Raw genomic sequence first — 22,731 nt, 5'->3', positions numbered from 1 at the left:
TATTGTCAGCTAACAATTTTACCCACAAAACTGCTTAACATTGCATAGAATACCAGTTTTATTGCCAACACTACCTTCTCATATTTATTTTCAGACTGACTGTGGGTATTATATGGAGTCCACACCGAAAAAAGTTAGATGTCTACTGTAAAAAAAAGTATGAAATCATGTATCCACAACCTTGAAAATAGTGGTCTCTACAATAATTCCTCTTGGTTTGGCTTGGAAGGATTGTCTAATATTAAACCATGGATAGCCTATCCTGTTGCTGGAGACACAGGATTAAGAGTTCAGCTTTTGGGCAAGTGTCTGAGAGTGTTGAGTCAAGTGTCGGTCCACTGGTCATTACTCTTAGCCTGGAATGTTAGATCAACACACACAAAATATCACCTTTAGGCCTCAGACAGTGGTCTGAACCACATTTTTCCAGTGGTCAGTAATAGAAATCTCTTTAATATTTACATTGGAGCAGAAATTTAGGATGGTTTTGTGGCAAAATTATATCTGCACTGAAATGTCAGGGTCAAATGCTTGGGCTGCATACCTTACACTCAATTTCACAGTGTTACCTGGGTGTCGTCTAGACTGGGCTAAATCACTCACACATAGCTTTATAAATTTAGTAATCTACCTGTAATTGTGCGCATGCTTCAAATTCCTAATATTGCCCTACTTGTTCAACATACGACTCCATATACACCCCCCTCAAAGAACAGTCTCTGCATTCCTGCACATGATAATGAGTCCAGTCCACCGTAGTGGTGACCAGTGGTTTATTAAGGTTGTTTTATCCCCCCACCTCTCTCGTTCTCTGTCTCTAAAATGTAAGGCCTAATTGAAAGCAGAGCAGCAATTTTACGACGGCTCTCAGTGTTCTGCCCCTACAGAGGCCATCTGCTTTGGATTTAGATTTCCTCCTCCTCTGCCTTTCTCTCAGTTTCTCCTTCCGTTTCTCCACTCTCATGCGAGGGACTGATTGGAGGGTCTCTCTTTAGTTGACTTGGTCTTGTGGTGTTTGTCCACTTTCCCTTTTCTCCGTGTGTGTTTGTGTTGGTGTTGGAGTCCGGTTCTTAGCCGGCAGGTTTTCAGACCCCCTTCAACACAGAATCCTCGCAGAGCAAGAGGCTCTTTGACTTCAACTATGATGTTAATTCCTCCATGTTGCTCTCTTGTGTCTCATTCTTGTCTCACCTTTTGTTTTACTGTCTCTAGTTCAGCTCTGTTTATTCTATCTAATGCAGTTTGTGAGCTCATTAATCCTGTGATACAAGCCAAAGAATGACCAGTGTGCTTGTAGCAGGGTGAAACGATGAGTGGGAGTAATGCCGGAAACCGTGTGCCGAGACTTTCCAGTTGTGTCTCAAGAGTGTACGAAAACCTGTGGAGGTGGAATTTGCTTAGTGTGTGTCTGTGTGTGTTTTTTAAGGGGGACAGAGGAAGACAGAGAGCAGTTTTTTGCTCGTGTCTGTGTGTGGCCATGTTTTGTACAGACACTAGCTCAGCGAAGGTGTGTATCACATGTGTGCACATGCCTCATTTAACAGTTCACTGACCCAGAGTGTGTATGTATTTGTGTGTGATATTATGAGTCCCTGCTGTTATCTGGACCAGAGGAGGTTGTGGTACGCTAGCTGTGGTTTTTGAGCTCTGCTGTCTTTGCTAAGGACACTGTCCTCTTCACACTCACTTACCCTTATCTTACTTTAACGCGCAGGGCTCTAGGCTAATACAAACACTAAGCACTGTTCAAAGAAATAATGTGACAAACACCACATACATCATCAGCTGATTTGCTGTTTCACAGCTTTGCTTCCACTTGACCGACAACTAATAAGCTCTAAATTGCTCAAATTGATACTTTTAGCTTTTTTAGCTTAAGCTCAAATGGTTTTATTTGTATAGAGCAAAGGAAAACACACCCTCTTGTGTCAGCTCATCTCCAGATTCCTGCATGGTGTGATGACGCAGTTCCGTCATATTAGTCATTGTACTAAGTGCATTGTGAACAGTTTGTAAATGTTGCTTTAAAGGTTATTTTTCTGGAAATCCAGCCTAACTAAAACATTTACTCAGCCACTCCAGTGTTTACAGCTGAGAGTTTTGATCTGTATTTCGCTGCATCAGTGTTAACAGAATGGCAGGCCCTCCATGCATGCGAAAAAACCCCAAAGTTGCACCATTAGCCGCTACCTCCAGTGATGTTATTCTCAGTCTGCCTCTGCTGACAGTGATGGCACAACAGTCCAGATGTTATTGTGGCATATGTTCCCACGTGTTTGGGAGTCCATTGGAATGTGCAATCCCAACTCTGCCTGTAAAGTGCATGACTTTGGAACCTAACTAACACTTCATCTCAGACCTCCATGAGAGACAGTGTGTTGCAACGGCCTGACAGCAGCTGACCACAGTTTAAATGCAATACTCAGATTTATCATTCCAAATGTCCAAATAAGATCCATGGCGCTTTGCAGTTCTGCAAAACTAAATTGCTCCCAAAATTTGCATGTGTGAAGAGCAACCATTTAAATTAGAAATGTGTCCATTCATTGATTTTTTTTTTTTTTTTTTTTTTCAACTGTTGTTTATTTGAATGTCTGTCAGTTGTTCGGCAAGAGTACATAAAAACTACTAAGTCAAATTTCATTAAACTTTGTGGGGAAGCGGAGTAAAGGAAAAACGTTTTAGTTGTTTAGATCTCTATCACTTTATTCAAAACTGCAAAGTAGGGCATTGGTCTTTGTGGAGAACTCTGCCCTTTTTTTTAGCCAACTTTCTGTTAGTATTAATGGTGTACTTAATTGGATGTTATTCAAAAGCCTGTAAATGTGATGATTTAAAAAAATCTCACATTTTACTCATTTATCTCAAGATCACTTCTCAAACCAAATACATTAAATTCATTGTGACTGAGGACAAAGAAATGGCTCCAATCCTCATACTGGGGAGTAGAAAGAGTAGAAAGTCAACGAGCGGAATAACTGGCCAATTACTTGAACTGCACATGTTTACACACGTGTTCTTGCATTGTCATTCACTGTAAATGTCAATACTGCTTCTTATTCTTCTTGATTACAAATATGTACGTGCTCAATTCAAGGCAACGTCAGAAAGAATGTTTTTATGAGTTTTAGCCAATCTGAAAGTGCTCAGCTGAAGACAGCCCAGGATGTGCAGCCAAAGGCCAAGGCCCTGGAAACAGCATGCAGCAAAGGAGGAAGGCCATGAGGTGGATGAGTGCTGTTTCTGTCCTGCTGAGTCCTGGCTGTAGAGTCCAGGAGATCTTTTTTTTCTTTTCTTACATAAACAACTGTAACAGGAATCTCTGACTTCGTTCAAATTTCTAAATGAATTATGAAGATCAAGGTTATCCACCTTTGGTTGTACGCTTGGTGCTCTGATCAGTTTATTTTAGAGTTCAAACTGTCAAACGTATTTATGTAACAGTGCAGAAAGAGAAAAAGGTTTTTAACGGTGTGAATGACCGCTCATTTATAGTTGGATTGCATGGTACCCAGAACATTTGCAGGAGAGCATCCAAACAAAGTGTTGCCGTGACATTCTCTTCAAGATTGCCCATCGATTCCATCAAGTCAACGCTGTCAGTGTATATAGAGTAGTGTGGTGCAGGCCAGCAGGAGTCACATTTTCCAGCCTGCATGCCGTCACAGTGGAAGATGCAAAGCTGACAGTGGGGTTGAGGTCATGCTGTTGAGGGGCCGGATTGAAGCACAGCCGCTCATACTTAGTCCTGGCTCGCTGATGCTGATGCAAAGTGCTGACGTCTGTTTGGAAAGCGCCAGATGCTGCTGATTTAAGTTTCTATTACTCATACCCAGGCTGGGACACAGTAAGGGAAGACCAGGGATACAAACTTTACCCCGTTCTCTCACTCTCATCACCCCATATCCCCTCCGTCCATCCCAAAACCTGCAACCAATGTTATAAAGTGATTATCAAAACAATCTGCAGGCTTGCAGGGGGAGGCAGGAGTGGACTGGACAGTTCTGATTTCACTTTGAAGTGAGCGTCTTTCTTAACTTCATGGAGAGCTGCCATGAGTTGAATACATGCTGTGCATTAAGATTACTTCTGTCATAAATGATTTTCATCTATGAAAGAAAGCATTTAGAAAATGATTTGCTATTCCATTTACAATGACTGTGTTCCAAATGCAGAATTTTGTTGACCAAAGCTATTACTCCCAGTCTGATAACAACACTTGTCACAAGGCGAATGCAACTTCTGGCATGTCTTTTTTTTTCAGTACTGATAATGATGAGCTCTGACAAACTTGCTAATCAGTGTACATTTTGGTTTGTTTTGGCAGCCTGGAAGACAGTTAGTGATTTATCCCTGCGATGACATCAGCATAACATTTGTTTGTGGCATGCTTTAAGGGGAAAAATGTATTTTTTCCTGCAAATGTTGTTATAGTGGACTAAATAAAGTTGCCAACATTAAGTCATAGGGGCGGCTCCTCCTAGCAATATTGCCCTCAGGCTAGTGCTTTTTCATGCCTGACTGACTGTTCGTAATCATCTCCCTCACGAGAATCAGAGGAGTAATTTAACGCAGCTGTAATGGAAGTAAACGTCAATTACACAACTTCACATTGAGCCAAAACCATGTGTAGGAGAGTTCTGTATGATGAAGTTGGATATATTAGCACGACAAGGATGGAAACACCCAGCTGTCTCCTCCCCCGTACTTTACTGTCCAGCTGAGTGCAAGAATGTGTCTTAAAAATGTCCCTATGCACTGAAAGAAAAGCAGTTTTATTTTTTTATTTATCTGGTCAGGTATGCATTGTAAACGTGAATGAATGTCCCACATATGCATGCTTTTATCACCTTTTTTCTTTTCTTTTTACAGGCTAGACCCAAAGGTGAAGGATTGACACCTTACCAGGGGAAAAAAAGATGCTTTGGAGAATACAAGTGTCCCAAATGTAAGAGGAAGTGGATGAGTGGCAACTCCTGGGCCAACATGGGACAAGAATGTATCAAATGCCACATCAATGTCTATCCACACAAACAGGTACTTGCTGCTTGCTTGCCTTCGAAAAATTTGCAGAGAAGTACAGCCTAAGACTGGACCATCTCCGCCAAAGTTAACTGAGTTCATACTCTGGTTTGCATTTTGTTTTGAGGAGATTCCAGGTGACCTCATTAAAATGAAATAAGAATAATACCAGTTACAGTTATGTGGCAGAATCAAATAAACAAATGACATTTCCTGACCCTTTTTTTCCCTAAAAAGTTTGAGATTATGTACTGAATGTCATCAAATCTTAAAACAAAAATGTCCTTATTGATGGTTGTAGACACAAACTAACTAAGATGGAATGGAGGCTTATACAGCGACAGAAACTGCCCTCATGTGTAATAACTAAACTAGAAAGCTTATTAACAAAGGGATGTATTTCCAAAAATGATACTCATTAAGAATTAACTGGCTGGTTAACTCTTAATTCAAGCCAATTAGAATCCAATTAATTGTAATCCAATCACAATCCAATTAATTAAATTCCAATTGAGTTCAATTCATACATACAAAGCTAATTAAAAAAAAAGTTGCCTAACGAAGGAAACCAACAGATTGCAGGGTCACATGTTTCAAGGTCACCTGAGCCACCCTTAACTATAAGCTTTATCAAAAAGGAAAGTCTTCAGCCTAATCTCAAAGGTAGAGAGGGTGTCTGCTTCATGGATGTATACTGGTAGCTGGTTCTGCAAGAGAGGGGCCTGATAACTGAAGGTTCAGCCTCCCATTCTACGTTTAGAAACACTATTGTATCTATAATTGAAAATCTAAACTGCCCTTGTACCCCTGTCTTTTTGAGCTGCTGTAACGGTGAACTTTCCCCACTGTGGGATCAATAAAGTTCATCTTATCTTATCTAGGAACCATAAGTAGACCTGCTGTCTGACCTGCAGCTCGTTGATTAGTGATGGAGAAAGCATCCAGACATACTTATCCTCAGCACATCACAGTTGGATATTTATGCTTTTCTACATTATTTCAATTCCACTTACTGAAATAAATTTAGGATTACTGCTTGAAGCCCTTCTCATTCTTTGAATACCACAGCTGAGTTTATTCTAAACGTCCGCCAAAGAGGTTCAACGTTCTGAGAAAACGAGAAAGGAAACTCATTATTCTTTCCAAATATTTTCTCCATTAATTGTATAATCGTCTGTGCGAGAACATTACAAAAAGCAATGATAATTATATTCAAGTATTTTTCTCTGCTGAAATGATTTATTTCCATTTAATTTGCTGGTGAGAAAACCTCACTCTACTGTGCTTGTGTCTTGTGTCAGAGCTGCACACAGGCAAGCAAATAAACGCCCCCCCCACAGAATGTACCCAGCCCACCCCGGTTAGCTTTTAAAACGAACGACTGACCTCTATGCCTGCAAGAATCAAAGACCTCCTTTCTTTGCTTTGAATTCCCATGAATGAAATATGTATTTTACAATTTCTTGCACATGTACTAAAGATTTACATTCGTTTGGTAAAGAGCATAATTTCCACAGGGAGTGATCCTGTTTTGGATCCCCTCACTTTTATGGTTTTCTTTCTTTTTACTCACTCAAATATACCAGTTCCCCCACAAAAAACAACCCCCACGTTGAGTAAATTATGTGATCTTGAAAGCTTAGTAAATTTGTATTATTTTTTTAATTCTTTTTTTCTTTTCCCCAACTTATTTAGTGGAATTTATGCATAACTCTGAGAAAAAAGACATGCCTTGGCAAGTTAAACCAAAGCCAGAAACAGTGCTAAGATGACTACTGCTAAACTTTTCTTGCCTTGCTAGTGTGTTAGCTGTTAGTTCTGTAATTCCATTACTTGATTTCTTAGAATAAAAACTTTTTTTATGCTACTTTGTGTTGTTACCAGACTTTGGAGTTTTAACTGAGCTGTACTTTATTAATTCATATTAATTATTTGGTTCCTCAGGCGACTACATAGCCTTAACTTTGTGCTTAGAAAAAACCACATAGCCACAACTAATTTAGAAGTTTCTGCTTGGAATTATTCAATGAGGTTATGTTTTTCTTGTTCTTATATTCTATCATATATAAAATACTAAGGAAGGGACATACATTATACTGTTAACAGTTAAAGGCAAACTTTAAACTACAACATCAAAAGAATGCAAAATGAATGCCTGTGACTCAAAAGCTCCCAGTTCTTTTTTCTTCTTCTTCTATTTGTTTTTAACTTCATGCCAAGCTGAAGCTGACTACTTTATGGTCCTCTGCTCTAGATACAGCAAGCCTACAAAATCAAACTGGGGTCTTTTTGGTAAATGTAAGTAAAATAATGCTCTCTCAAATCTGACCTCTTCAGATGAATTTCAACACATTTTGTCAGGCATACAAATGTTCAGGGAGATACTAAATATTCATTCCGATTATGTCATTCATTCTGGTTCAAATGTGAGTAAAAACAGAATGCAATTAATTTCAAATCACATAACTAATATTTCATTCATAACAGAACAAAGAAAACATACAAAATGTTTAAGTGAAACATTTTACTATGTCATGAAAGACAGCTCATATTGTATTTGAGGGCGGCAACACGTCTCGATAAGTTTGGACAGGGTCAACAAATGACTAGAAACATAGGTCACTAAAAAGAAACAGCTGGAAGAACATGATGCAGCTAATTTGGTAGATTGGAAACAGTTAAGAGGGTGGGTACAAAAGACCACTTAAAGAGGCTGAGTCTCTCCGTAGTAAAATGGGCAGAGGTTCAGCAATTTGCCAGGCAGCACTGTATTGAAGACAGGCACGATTCTGTCCTGGAACTGACTGCATGGGATCAGGAACGCTTTGAGAAACCATTGTCTGCGAACATGGTTCGCAGTAACATCCCCAAACACAGGTTAAATCTCCATCATGCAGAGAAGAAGCTAAACATGAACATGATCCAGAAACACCATGTCTCTCAGGTCCAAAGCTCATTTACAATGGACTGAGACAAGGTGGAAAACAGTTCTGTGGAAAGATGAATCATAATTTGAAATTCTTTTTGGAAATAATGGCCGTCAAATCCTCTGGACCGAAGAGGAAAGGGAACATTCAGCTTGTTATCAGCGCTCAGTTCAAAAGCCGAATGCACCCCGTACCATCTCTAATGGTACAGTGCCCATGGAACTGTTAACTTTCATATCTGGAAAGGCACCATATATATATATATATATATATACATACATACATATATATATATATGTGTATATATATATGTGTATATAAGCGTGACACGTCTCCAACACCTCTTATAGCAAACTAATACCCAAGTTATTTAATTTGATTCCAGCTTCTTTGCCAAACACACCATTTAGTTATTGATCGCAGCAGGCGGACATTCTGTTTTCAGTCCTCTAAATCATCAGAGTTCAGACTGCAGCCTCATCTGCAGAGCAGACTCCCTTGAGTTCCTTATTAAAGTACAATTCAACAAGGAAGATGCCTGCAGCACAAGGGCCTCAACCCGGTTCACTGTAGCCACTGTGACCACATTAACTAGATTTTCCAGTTTTCCTCTCGCACCTAATGTCTTTGACACGGCAACATTAAATCTCAAAACTTGCTGGCAGACTCATTTGTGGGAGCCTGAAATATCTCCTCGCTATGACCCACGCTAACCTGGTTTCCTTTACTTAAACCCTTTGGAATAAATAAAGGTTTATTAAAAAGCTCCAACAATAAAGAATAGACGACAAATAAAAATTTCCAGATGGACTGTTAAAATCACCTCCAAGCGTGCTGGCCCAGGAAGATTGCCTTCGTCCCTGATAATGATTCCAAGAAAAGCCGATGCTAATATTTCCATACAGGTCACGATGATCAAATAAATGCATAATGGACCTTTTTTTTTTTTTTCTAGCACTGTGTTGTATAAGTGTTCTGCAAGTTTCCACAGCTGATGGTGCATTGCCATATCTCTGCAACTAATTGTGTTTAGTGCACGTCTGGTCTGTAAAGAATTTTTTGCAGTGGTGTTTGGGGCCAGATTAGTGTAGCATATATCTGCCAAATGAACTGCTTGCAAAACTCAGAGGTTTTACACTGTTTGTTTGCTGCTTTCCTTTATGGTTTCTTAGTATGTCTCATTATTGGTCCTCTCTTTGTATCTCCAGCGGCCTCTAGAGAAGCCGGATGGCCTGGATGTGTCTGACCAGAGTAAGGAGCACCCACAACACCTGTGTGAGAAATGTAAAGTCCTGGGCTACTACTGCCGCCGTGTGCAATAATCGTCATTATCTAGAGGGAGAGAGGAACTTTTGTGTCCCAAGTCCTGCGGGCTGGCATCCTCCTTGCCCAGTTGACATCCAGGTTTCCCTCAACCCTGCCCTGCACAAGTCTTCCCCTCTGTATTTCCTCTATCAATAGATGGTAGCTCGAGCCCTGTCTCTTTCTCTGACGCCTTCCTTCTATGCCACAGCAGTCCTTCCTCTCGGCAAAATGTGTAACACGTATTTCAGTCAGTGTTGTTTTACTGTCAATTGAAGATCACATCCAGGAATAAGAGGAAACTGTTTAATGAGGATCAATCTCTTGACGTGCTTTTTGTGAAAGGCAGAAAATTTGCCAAAATCCCGTATATAGCCGAAACTGCATTACTCCAACGTTCTGGTTAACAGCAGCAAATTGTCGTATTGATGAATCAGCGCCAGGCGTGTATTGCATTGGTGTCACTGACAACATTGGTCACAATACATTACCTCACCTTGGGGTTTGTTGGCTTTGTGTTTACAGAGATCTGCTTTCCATTTCCCTGCCAAGTGAGGTGTGAGGTGATGTGGTGAACGTTTAACCGCGGCCTCTTACAATGGCATAATGTATATAGAGGCCTTTTATGTCTTGCCATATTGGGGTCAGCAGCACATCTTATTAACTGTGAATTAACTGAGGGATAAAGTGCCATACATCCCTAGCTTACATTTGGCATATTTATTTTCTTGTCTAGTGTGCAATTTAAATTTAACTGGGACATAAGGAAAGATTTTTTTTTTCTATGTTTGTATATCACATTATTATGTAACTGCTTCCATTTGTCTTTAGAAACTACTGTAGGTTAAGTTGCATAGAGTCGCTCCTCAGCTAAATTTAGCAAATTGCTGACATATCCGTTTCATTCACCTGCCGTAGAGCATTTTTGTTGCCTCATACATTTGCAGTTTTCTGCAACATTCGACGGGCAGTTGCTAGAAAGATTGAACCGTTTCACTGTAACTTCATAAGAAGGGTCAACTGAGAAGAAGCGTTGGGAAAACTCTTTCTGTCCATACATTGTCCTATCAGGTCAGTGTTGTACCACTGCAGGCCATACAAGGCAGCCCTCGTGGAGTCAGTGAAGCAAAATGGAACATTTTCTAAGGGCTAGCACCTTATTAAAAAGAGATACATCCAACAGCTAACTGAGTGTGTAAAGAGTGGGTAGAGGAAGGTGAAGCTTGGAAGAAGTGCAATGATTTTGAGTTGGTTAAGTGAAAGAATAGGATTTTACATAGAACGTGTGATTTGTGATGTGTTGATGCTGAAGATTCATATAAAAACCGATGGTTACAAACAGTTATACTTTACGGTGCCTACAATTATAAACTTCGTCGTTTAAGGAGAAGAAGTACTCGTGTTTATGTCGCTCATAGTGCAGATATAAAGCACTAATGATGAAATCAATCCAGTCTGAATGATTGAAACCTGCCTTTCAAGGATCCTTCTTTTTATAGGAATCATGAACTATTTTATATGTACTGTATTTCAAGCCTTACAGAAGCTGGTTGACTACATTTTATACTGTAACACACTTTATGTGCCTTAAAGATTTCAAGCATCGAGACTAAAAAGGCCATTTGAGAATTTCAAAGGACGAGGCTCGGAGGTAGAGCAGTGTGCGCGCACGTGGTAACTGTGATACACAGAAAGTTTAATGTAGGTTCAAGATGTGACAAAGGACAAGAAAAGGATGAAGCCCCTCCATTAGCGGTTGAACTGGCATGGTGGGTGTTCGCTTCTCAGTTTTCTGAGCTTCCAGCTGGCAGTAACGATCCTACTGTGGTCTGTTGTCATGGAATATCAACAAAGATGTTATTTCTCAGTCGATCTTAACAACAGAATGAAGTCGATTACGAAACCGTGGACCTTACTCTTTCTGTTTTGTTTTTATTTTCCCCCCTTTTTAATCTGTTGTAGTTGTGTTTATCCAAGAACCCATAGCTTTTGGCAACAGATATGCACAGTTACTTGCTGTAGCGGGAGTCATAATGGTACATTGCAGTGTGGGGAAATTGAACTAAATGTCAGCTGTTAAGTTAAAAGGTCACTCCAGTGATTCAGAGGGGCAGTACCACACAGTTGTGACAGGCTTGCAAGCCGACTTACCTTTAGCCTCTAGTATGGCTCCAAAACTCAATTTCTCATATTGCTATCATGTCTTTTGGGTGATTTGATCAAAAATGGACAGCTCAGAGTATTCCATTTCCCACCGGGCACCAGGAAGTGACAGAAGCCCACTTTATACCCAATGAAATTCTCACATAGTTTCCATTTGCAGAGCAAATCCAATTTTTTTCCAGCAGTAGGCAGCAGCGCGGATTCCGTTTACCTGTCAGCTGGAAATGAACTGCTTATGCAAAGGACATCAGTTAAGCAGGCGGTCCATCGGTGTGGCTGAGGCCACGCTGCGTACAGGCTGTTAAAACTATGTGGTTGCATGTGACACAGACCTCCCCTGTGAATGTGGTCTGAGCGACAGCATCTGAGTGACCATTCGAAACCCGCACTAAAAGATGCCCCTTTGACCCTTCAAACAACAGATTTAGCACTTGCACATCTCTTTCAAGTCTCCTTATATCCCACCACTGTTGGGAACGATCCATTTTCTTGCCGTTATCATCTTTTTTGGTTGCAGCACAACACTAACAGGGCTTTATGAACCCGACTTACAACATCATACCACGAGGCTGAAGGGAATTAGACACCAAGGATGCCTTATGCATTAACCTCTTAGAGAAGTAGCAATTTTGTGATTCACAAAGTTGTGGCAGAAGACTAAAAAAATGAAATCGATTCCACTCACAGTTGTACGTTATTAGGAAGCCATTTAAAATGGCAAGTCAAGCGCCAACGGAAGCAAGCTGGTGGAGTACATAATAGAAAAAGAAAAAAAAAGAATCTGCTTTCAGACATAATGCCTTGAATTACACATACTTGACTTTTCTAGTACCTTTGCAGTTCAAAATTGCTATTTTCTATGAATGAGATGTGTATTTTGGAACACTTAATAGATGTTGAAAATTCTAAAGCAATCTGCAAACTCAAGTTATTTCCCTGACAAAGACAGATAGTTTTATGTATATATTTGAGGGCCATCATTCTCAATGAAGTGTTAAGCAATATTAAAGCTTTCTTTCTTTTCTTTTTTTTGTGCTCGAAGAAGGGCCTATTGCTGAGAAATAATCAAAGCTGGGAGTCTTTTTTTTTTTCTTCCTTTGTTTTACAATAATCTGAAGGGTTTATCCTGCAGAAGTATTTATGGAAAGACTTTTTACAACACCTTTTGTATAGATTACGCAACAAAGTTACACTGAGAAGGAAATATTGATGTCTACATAGAATATTATTAAAAAAAAAAGAAGCTGGTACATAATTAATACCCTTTCTCAGTTACAAGCCATTGTATTATTTTGTGTTTTGTTGTATGATGTTATAAAAGTATTGAATAACCCATATTATTCAGTTACTATGTGACTAATTTACGAGCTGCCATTTACATCCTTAAAGCCGCATGTATTCATTTTTGTAAACAATAGATATTAAGATATATTGTGTTAACATGCAGAGTTTTTTTTTCTTCTTTATTAGTGATGGATACTCACCACTGTATAAGCACATTAAACTGTGAGATGTAGTTTGCTTAAAGCAGCAATGACAAGAAACTATTATAAAATGTTACTAGTAGTGTAGGAAGTGTATACTTTGGTCAAAGCGTGTGTGACAAAGAACTGTTTTAGAGTTTGCATGTGCATGTGTTTGGATTTCTTGAATTTAATATTATTTTTGTGCAATGTAGACTTATTTAAAACCCTTTCAGTAGTTTGCTCCATTTCGTTTTGTTTTTGTTCAACATTATCAGCAACTTCTGATCATTAGCCCTGAAGTATTTCATTTACCACAAGTGTAGCCTCTACGAATAACACATATTTACTGAATGTAATGTGTTAACACTTGCGTGGTCGAGTTGGGAAGCTGTGTTTGTATTCTTTACTGTCTGTATCTCTTGAGATGTTTGTAAAGCAGTATTGCAATAATGTAATGTTTGAATTGGACAGAACGCAGGCGTGAGGTTGGGAGGATAGAATGATTTTTGGGAAACGAGGACAGTTGAGATTTAGTCGACCACAGGTCTGTTTTTCATGTCCATGAAACGGCATTCCAAAATGTGCCTTATTTGTTAGTTGGGAAAACATTTTAGTGTTTTAGTGCTGTTGAGAGTTTGTTGAATAAAAAGTTCAATTGGATTATAACTGCTTGGTCTGGGTTGTTTAATATGTTTTGGTCCTCTGGTGAATCAATGTTATCTTAAACTCGGAGGTGCTGGATCTCGTCTCGTTTCCTTCGAGCTCCCATCTCTCAGGAGTTAAGAATATATGTTTTGACCATCTCCCTGTACTCTGTCTGTGTGTCTACGAGCTCCAAGTCTTACACAATACTGAGCGTATAGATTACGATAGAGGTCTCTAATGGATTATCCATGGTGGTTGTGTAATGCGGAGAGGGGTGAAACTTGTAAAACATTTTCACGTTCTGTGAAAGTGCTGAAAGATAATGGACACGTAAAGCTGCCAGCACTCCATTTCAACACTTTTTGTGTCCGGCTGTGGACAGAAAAATCAAAACACAGAAAAAGGACACCAGCAGACGTGGGTGCTGCGTGATAAATGTAGACATTTGGAGAACCAGTTTGCACCAGCTGTAAAGATGTCATTGTTTTGCATGTGTGTTAAAACACTGGCCACAGCACCATTGTCCTTCCAGCCAAGTTTCCATGCAGAATGTTGGACATGCATTCCAAATAACTAAAACTAAACCAGAGGGTGGAGACCCAAATTATATCAAGTTTGTTACAACATCTCCAGCTCAAACAGAGTGCGAGCTGAGCGGTCACTATGGCAACAACGTAATCGGAGAATTCAAACAAACGGTGGAAGGTCAGGGCGCATATGCTTTCATTTAGGGGCAAGAGCTGCCTTTTCACGTAGCTTCATTATTTACTTTCATAAAGTATTAGCTCGATAAGCAGCACCACCCAGTCTCCGGCTTTCGGACATGCCCCGGCCTCCTGCTCTCTCCCTTCAAGACACTCTGTGTTTCCAATAAAGAGTCGGCAAAGGAAGAGCAGCCTACATTCAAGCTGAAGACATTTTCAGATTCCTCTGTGGTTCCAGCACATTAAATCATCAGCTCTAACTGTGCCCAGTAAGCCTACAGTGAGCCCACATGTATATCATCTGTTAAGTGTATTCCCGTGATTTTTTCAGCTCCAATAGGTGGATGTCACATCCTGCTTTGATGGACAGGAAGTCACTTGTGTTGGAGCAGGAGTCTAAAAAAAGCTGCTGGATCCGTTCCGGGAAGCTTTAAAACCGGGGGGGCTGGGGGCACGAGAGAGCAAATGTCCTGTACTTAGACCAGAGCTTGTAAAATCTGAAAATGCTCATTTATTCAGCAGTAAGGGAAGAGCAACCGCACCATTATTTAACAGTCCCATTTCCAAAAGCATTGTGCCGCTGTGTAAAAGGAGAAATGGAATGCAACCACTTACAAATCATTCAGACAAAGGGTTTTTCTTTAAAATGGAACACATATATTAAATGTTGAAACCCGAGACTTCCAAAATGTTTTTTAAAAAAAAAGGTTGGGAAAGCAAAATAAAGACTGGAAAAAGTTGTGTAGTGTAAGGAGAACAAGGCAGTAATATGATTGTATAATGTGACGAATTACGCCATTTCATCATTTACAATATGCAAAATCATTAAGAGACTCTTAGGGAATTTCTGCACACAAGGGAGATGACCAGTTTCAAGTGGCTGTGGTCTTCAGGCTCTGGGGAGGCACTGCATTTAAAAACAGATTCTTTAGAGGAAATCGCAACATGTTTTCAGGAACTCGTGAAAACCACCGCCATTAAATGCTGGCCGTCTCTGCTTGCGCAAACACGCAAACTTAAAACTTAACCACGCAAAGAAAACATTTACAATTACCATTCGGAAACGCCATTATCTTCCCCGAGCCCCCGGGCTCCTAAAGATGGACTGAGGCGAAGTTGAAAAGGTGAAAACCGTCCCGTGGTCTGATGAATCTGAATTGGATATTTGTTTTGGAAAACATGGATGCAGGAGTTGCAAGTATTGAGCAACTTGAATCCTATGTCAACAAACAGGAGACAAAAGCCTCCTCAGTAACAGAACACACGGTGCCGTTGATAGAAAAGGTGATGCAACGGTGCATGTGTAGCTGGTATTGCTTTTTTTTTTAACCAAAAAAAATAAATAAAAATCTCCGGTTTCAAAATAAATTGTCTTTATAATATGTTATTTTTACCCATTTGGTTTTTATTATATTAAAACAGCACCCAAGTGTTGAAAACAGGACAGCGCAACCCTGGAAAAAGTTACGGAATCACCACTCTTGAAAAGATATTCATTTAGTTGTTTTCAAATCGAGCACAGGAAAACATCAAGGAATCGTCTTGTAAGTTTAATTTCTAAACCAAATATTTAGACAAGTCCAAACATACAAACGAGTCTGCAGTTAAAAGAGAAGTGCGTGCAGAGCTCAAGGAGCTGTTGCACTCGGCCTATTGGCAGGAAACGTGGCCCCAAAAAGGGCCGTCAGTGAAAACAATGAAAAGGGCTGAGACACTCCTTCAAGAGGGTAATTCAACACTCAAAGGGGCAAAAACGTCCATGGATCCAAATCAGCTGCATTTCAAATCGGATGCAAGTACGAACAAAATGGGAAGACTGTAAAAGGGAAACATACAGACTGACCGGAGTGAGACGTCAAAGCGCCAGGACAATGACAGCCAGGAAACTCACTCCGTGCTCAAATCTATGGTGGAAAATCCAAGCTGTGAGGCCGATCCGTCAACCGCTACAAGAATATTATTTTCATGATCTGATTCCGTATCTCAAAAGGACTCAAGATCATCAACAAAGTCCTAACTGTGGGAATTCATAATTCCATCATTTTTCCTCAACTTGATATGGCAAAAAGAAAATCCCAAAAATTTTATCCAAGTTTTGAAACACATTCAACTAAGGCGGAATATACAACCATCTGCAATTTATTTACATTTTTTTTGAAAAATGCAACAGCTCAATGGACATCTTTCCAAGTGTTTTGGGATTCCATAACTCTTTTCCAGTGATTTTACAAATCGAATGGTTTAGTCTTTGCACAAAGTGCAGTTCCCGGTCTTTGCATAATCACTCTAAACCCCGCAAACCTCATTTAGACCATGAAATGAGACGTGACCGGGTCTCTTGAAATAGAAATCTACGAGAACTGCACATTTTAGATGAAGAAGAATCCACCATGACGCCAAAACGTCCGAACAGAAGTGCATTATTTGATCTCCCCGCAATCAGTCATGACAATTTTCTTGATCACACCTCCATCGTGTAAACCGAAGGATTCCATCTTGGTGACCACGTCCATGCCGTCTTTCACCTGCCCAAACACCACGTGTTTACCGTCGAGCCTGTCCAATGAAAACAGGGGAGGTGACTTCAACAGCTGGTAAGTGGCTAGATTTGGATGTGGCAAGATTATATGTGCTGTGGAGCTCCGATGACGGAGGGGCATTTACCATTCGGTTTTAGTCGTGCAGATGAAGAACTGCGAGCCATTTGTGTTTGGTCCTGAATTTGCCATGGAAAGTGTTCCTGCAGGGGAGAAAAACCCAAAACAAAACAGATGGTTATGCACACAAGAAAACCTAAACATCCACTTGCTGTTGATCCATCTTAATTTAGGATGTGTAGCAGAGGAGATGAACGTAAGCAAATGTTAGAAAAAATAAAGGGCCCGTTTCTCTTCTGACTGACGCAATCTGTGGTCCCACAACACGAAACGAAGCACTAATAAATGATCTGCATGTGGACAAAGTTTATCCAAGAAAGGGAGGTATTTTGATTTGTGCATGTTGACTTTCTAAAAAGTAGGTCATTCTTGGGAGGATTGCAAAATCTATAGGACCAACATATTTGATGGCTTCTTGGGATTCGATACTGCCATCTAGTGGGGAGGGAGCGCTATTAAAATGCAATTGTGAAGTGTCAATTCAATAAAATCTGCTTTTTATTCATCTTCTTGTTCAATGATTAGTTTTTAGCATGCGGAATAAATAAATAAATAAATGAATTATGAAAATGACCTAAATCCCAACAGGAATCAGAGAATAGTTTGAGAATGACTCCATGACATTTATTTTTGGTGTGATATACCTGGACCAGTGTGTTTTAACTTGAAGTTCTCATCTTTGAATGTTTTCCCATAAATAGACTTCCCTCCTGTGCCGTTGTGGTTGGTAAAATCTCCTCCCTGTGACAGAAGACACAGCACAGCATGGTGAACACTTTGCGCCTGACTGCACCTCACTGCGTCCTCTTTGTAAATCTTACCTGACACATGAACTCGGGTACGACCCTGTGAAACACACATCCTCTGAATCCAAAGCCATGCTCTCCTGTGCACAGGGCTCGGAAGTTTTCTGTGATATGTGAGGGTTTTTTTTTTTTAGCGTTTAAACAAGGACAGGATAAAAAATTTAAAAAAAGATTATTTTGTTTAAAACATACCTGCAGTCTTTGGCACTACATCTGCATTCAGCTGCAAGATAATACAAATGGATTAATTGATGTTTGACAGTGTGTGGGACATGCAGTTTGCAGGTTGGTGGTCTCTTGAGAGCGGCTAGCCGCTAAGCTAGCTACCTCAATTGTTATTCTTCCGAGAGGCTCACCGTCGGCGTCGATGTCCAGAAACACGACTGGGTTCTTGGAGGACCGGGTGGACACCAGCCTGGCTGTGGCGAGGCCCAGCCAGCTGTATTTTATGCGGTTTTTTATTTGTATCATCGTTGCTCAGCTGACTGGATGAAGAGGACCCGCAGGCCATGGGTGCTGCTGCCAGTGTTTGTATGTGACGTCATAGATAGAAGCAAGCTAGTGGCGGTGAAACAGCGACACCGCGCGGGAGAAAGTAAAATAACACGTCCAAATTCAACTTTATCTCATGACTTCATCTGCGGAAGAGGTTGGATATCTGTTGTAATGTTTCTCTACATAAAGAAAAGATTATTAACTGCAAAACAAAAAGTTCTACAGAGAGCGTGACAATTATAGGAACAGTCATCTTAATCTCTTAATACTCATATTTCAATGGTGGAACTACCAAAACGAGAATTGTACGTTCAATGCATTGTTTTTTGTTTATTTTTTTTAATAAAATCATGATTAAATAACTGACATTTTTTGTAAAAGTGATGCAGATCCACACCACATTTTTAAGGGGTCATGTTCTGCTCATGTTCCATCCGTCCAATAAACTCAATGAAATAGAACATTCAGCACATTCATTTTGATATAATCTTGCCAACAGACAAGACTGAGGACTTACCTTGCAAAAAACCCTCATTAAACTACAAGGTCAGTACTAAACCTCACTGCATTCATGTGAGCTCAGGTGTACAGTTGGTAACAGTTGAAGTCTTCTCAACTTTATCATACCTCTGTAAATACATTTTTAAAAAGGCCATACTACAGGCCAAGATAAACCTGTTCCATGATGAAAGTTCTGCATCAATTCACAATATCACAAAGTCGATTTTATCTTTGATGTTTCGTGCCTATGGAAGTATTTTGCTGCCAAACTGTCCAGCTTTGTATGTGCTGCCAGCGTTGCCCCTGGAAGCTCTTTGGTTAAATATAATTCAGCTTTAGTTTCATTACTTGCACCTCTGCTTTTTGTGCCTTGTCAAAGTGTCCTGTTTTAACTAACTAACATATGCATTTCATATCGCTGGTAGCTAATCCTTATGTATATCGAGTTATAGTTGGTATTTATAGGGACCGAATCGTTTGGTCTGCTTTACTTTTTTGTAAAATGTTGCAGGTTCCACTTTCTATGTGAAAAAGACACAGAGGCCTTGCACTGTGTTTCATCTGAATACATATTTATTAGATAAATATTAGGATGTCACGTCATCTAACTACATACAGATTTGCAAGACTAAAAATCACAATGTTCTTCTGACCAGTTTAGAATATGAAATGATTGTACATAGAATGTACAAAACCAAATAGACAATTGCCACTTGTGCCAATCACTTCAGATTGTACCTTTATAGCACACGTTTGCCAAATTCCATAAAAATTCCACATTTGACAAATCGTTTTTTCTCTTTTTTCTTTTACAAACTGTAAATTTGGAGACAACCCTTATGAGCCATCCGAAAGCTCAATGTCTCCAAGTCCCAATCATACCTCAAAATGTTTCAATAATTTCGTAGCACCTTTAGAAAGTACACAGGTAATAGCGAAATACACAGAGGTTTAATATTACACAAAGGAAAAGTGTGTTTTCTTTTTCTTGAACCCCAGTGCAGAGGGGTACATAAAGTATCTTACACAAATGAACAGGCATGAGTAGAGAGGTCTGCACAGACGCAATCAAACACAGACTCATTTTCCCAATTCAATGTCTGACAGGAGGATGCAAGCTTTACAAATTCTAAATACACTATGCACACTCCAACTGGAGAAAATGAATACATTTCTGTTAACGTGTCTCTATTTGTCATTTACATTATATACAAATATCCCTTACATCCCAAACCCCACCCCAAATCCTCTGCCACCTCCCCTCGTAATGCAAACGGGAGGCGTCCCTCCTCAGATTTAAATTTACAATATTCACCATCCTCTCTTTCAAACCCTCAACTCAGTTTCCAAAGTCTGCTGTGAGACAGTGCAAACTGCGTCGCTAAAACGACCAGACGTGATTCTGTGAGAGCTTACACTTATATAATTACACACTGTGTAGGGAAATAAAACATCCCGAAGCGGCAGTGCATTGTCTTTGACAAACAGATAAACGAACACAACATGTGATTCTTCAGCTGTGTTATACGCCGTTGATTGGATCCATTATGAAGACAAGTGAAGTCAAATTGGATTCTTCAGAGGAGTTACAAAACTTATATGTGGGACTTTTAATCAGACAAAATGTAGAATGTTTCAGTCTAATTGACCAAACTGCAATAAACCGTGTAAACCAAATTATTCCGGTCATAAAAACACTGGACAAAATAACTTAAAAGGATATAAAATGTGATGAAAATACACAAATCATTACAAGTATGGATATCAAAAGCTAGTTTTCAGGCCTCTTTTTCGCACATTCTCACTTTAAATAAAAAGGACGAGGTCACAATATTCCAATATATTAAACAAACACGTTTCGGAGAATTTTGGACCTCTTACGCTGCTTTGACAATCTTTCAGACAGAAAAGCCCAGCTCTTTTAAAGCCGGCCAAATTTTACATACATATATATATATAAAAAAAAAATGAAACAAAAATAACCCGACTTCCAGCCCGCCTGCAGAGTATTTCAAATATTCCTCTTTGCTGATGCATTGTCACAGGTTTATGGAAAAAAATCTGTGCACAACACACAGGTCCAAGGCCGGTGAGACTGCATTTGGGTCAATTCCCCACCAAATCAGACTGGAGATCAGGGATAGCGTGTGTGTTTGTGAGTGTGTGTGAGCATGTGTAGTCCTTGACAGACACACGGTACCATGTAGTTGCCGGTAATAGTTAGGTACAGTACTGTACAGTCACAATGTATTCACAAAGGGTATATACACAACAGCTGCAGGAACACTGTTGGATCATGCACAAATGTTGTTTTTTTTTTGTTGTTTTTTTTTCTCCCCGAAAAGGATGAACAGTGACAACATGACAAAAAGAAGGTCGGCAAACTTAACTTTTTTTTCCTTTTTTTTTCTTCTTTTTTTTATAAAATACAGTGATTAAAAAAAAAAAAGAACATAAACTCGAAGATAGCAGACCCAACCTCAACAAAAAGCAAAAAAAAAAAAAAAAAAAAAAAATCAAAACAAACTCTGGTGATGTGTATCGATTGATTTCAATGTGGGACAAAAGATGAAACAGAAAAGGACAACAATTTAGAAAGAGAAACAAAAAAGAAATCATGGACTTGAAATAATAAATATGAAGATAAAGAGATAAAATGAACTGATCGAGCAGATTTATGCTGGACGAAGACAACAGGAGCCGTTGGCACGCATGCACTTGTGATCCGATGAGGAAGAGTAAAACATGAGAAGAACCGCAGAGCGGCCAGAGAAAAGCTGAGACAGCTCGGAACAATCCACTGTTTTCCCTCCTTTGAACTGGCTGTTTTTCCTCCCTCTTCTGTCTCAAACTTTCTCTCCCCGCTGTCTTTCAAACACACTCGCGGGCAAACGATAAGAGGACGCGTAAACAGACACATGCACATATATACACACACGCTCACATACTCACACACACACCACGTTGCACACCGTGCGATCGTTTCTTCGTTTGACACCTAAGGACGATGTAGCGGGTCCTTTCAGCGCTCGGATTCTGATGAGTTCCAGCTATTCAACTGATGCATACACACTGGGAAGTCTGGGGAGCCAAAGGGCACGGCATGAGCCAAATATTTGGAAGAACACATTTCAGATAGGATAAAAAAAAAATAAAACACTCTCAGGACACAATGGTCTCCCCTCCCATTTGTCTTTTTTCAAAAAGCAAAATCATATAAAAACAAAGCTGCAACACTTCCATGAGCCTACAAAGGCTCTGTGTTGATTCATATATATATGTATATACATATATACTGTATGTATATATATATATATATATATAAATATAATGATTATAGCTGCACAGTTTTCAGTTGAAAAGTCACAAATATCATATGTGTTTTTATACACATATATGTGGATATGATATATACTTTAATGCCAACCAACATGGCTATAAATGGTGATTTTTGAGCCAGAGGTGGTAGAACTGGTGAGTGGAATCTTTACACAGGAATAACGGGAGTGGAGGGATGAGTGGCAGTCCTGTTTCCTTCCTTGAAGTTCCCTCACGGCTGCACTCCTATGCCACACATCATCCATTGAGGAACAGTTCATGTGTGTGCATGAGCATAGGACGCTGCCTGAAGTTGTCAACAGGAGGCTTTCTGTGGACGGACAGTCGAGCACGTCATGACTCCTTCAGGTGCAAGAGGGTTATTGTGGGAGGGTATAGGGGGGGAGGGGGCTAGTTGTTCTCAAAAAGGGAGAGAAGGTCGTCGTTGCTGTTTGCGGGGAGGTCGGGAGGGTCCAGATAGGAGAGCAACTCTTCCGGATTGGCCAGCTCTGGAAGCAACTGAGGATGAAAAGCAGAGAAAGGAGGGATTGGCGACACGCTTCAACTCAATGGTTTATTAAAGCCGGAGAACTCATAAACACAGCTACCACTCCTCGGAAGAAACTTGAGAGTAAAATGTAAACAGAGCCGACAGGAAAGAGATGAGAGCAGAGCCGGAGCAGATAATGTTAGCTGTTAACAGGTAGCTTATGGCATCCAAAGCA

The 22,731-nt window shown here is 39.9% G+C and overlaps 3 protein-coding genes across 9 annotated transcripts in view; 1 reads left to right on the top strand and 2 right to left on the bottom strand.

The window, feature by feature from the left end:
• The window catches only part of zcchc24 (zinc finger, CCHC domain containing 24), a 36,255-nt gene extending 22,709 nt beyond the window's left edge, over window positions 1–13,546 (top strand). Inside the window, exons 3-4 of the mRNA XM_075478364.1 lie at window positions 4,873–5,037; window positions 9,158–13,546. Of these exons, the coding sequence (XP_075334479.1) occupies window positions 4,873–5,037; window positions 9,158–9,271 (279 nt within the window). The 3' untranslated portion in view covers window positions 9,272–13,546. The remainder of the gene's footprint in view (window positions 1–4,872; window positions 5,038–9,157) is intronic.
• A 2,067-nt stretch (window positions 13,547–15,613) lies between these two features.
• On the bottom strand, window positions 15,614–18,234 carry ppifa (peptidylprolyl isomerase Fa). Of its 2 annotated transcripts, none has more exons than XM_075478361.1 (6): window positions 18,020–18,234; window positions 17,885–17,915; window positions 17,708–17,796; window positions 17,531–17,627; window positions 16,894–16,969; window positions 15,614–16,785 (listed from the first exon to the last, which is right to left on the bottom strand). In XM_075478361.1, the coding sequence occupies exons 1-6, from the start codon at window positions 18,161–18,163 to the stop codon at window positions 16,650–16,652; spliced, it is 573 nt and encodes a 190-aa protein (XP_075334476.1). In that variant the 5' UTR covers window positions 18,164–18,234; the 3' UTR covers window positions 15,614–16,649. The 2 variants fall into 2 exon arrangements, with proteins under 2 accessions (XP_075334476.1, XP_075334477.1); XM_075478362.1 differs by having other exon boundaries at window positions 18,049–18,132.
• A 1,004-nt stretch (window positions 18,235–19,238) lies between these two features.
• Window positions 19,239–22,731, bottom strand: part of zmiz1a (zinc finger, MIZ-type containing 1a) — a 98,467-nt gene continuing 94,974 nt past the window's right edge. For all 6 annotated transcript variants that reach the window (XM_075478355.1, XM_075478358.1, XM_075478357.1 and 3 more), the window contains one exon: window positions 19,239–22,525. In XM_075478355.1, coding sequence (XP_075334470.1) covers window positions 22,418–22,525 — 108 coding nt within the window. In that variant the 3' untranslated portion in view covers window positions 19,239–22,417. The remainder of the gene's footprint in view (window positions 22,526–22,731) is intronic.

Source organism: Odontesthes bonariensis, chromosome 2 (assembly GCF_027942865.1).
Source record: "Odontesthes bonariensis isolate fOdoBon6 chromosome 2, fOdoBon6.hap1, whole genome shotgun sequence".
In the NCBI taxonomy this organism is placed as follows: Eukaryota; Metazoa; Chordata; class Actinopteri; order Atheriniformes; family Atherinopsidae; genus Odontesthes; species Odontesthes bonariensis.
Note: the sequence above shows the minus strand (reverse complement) of the source record. Positions and strands in the feature narration are given on the sequence as shown.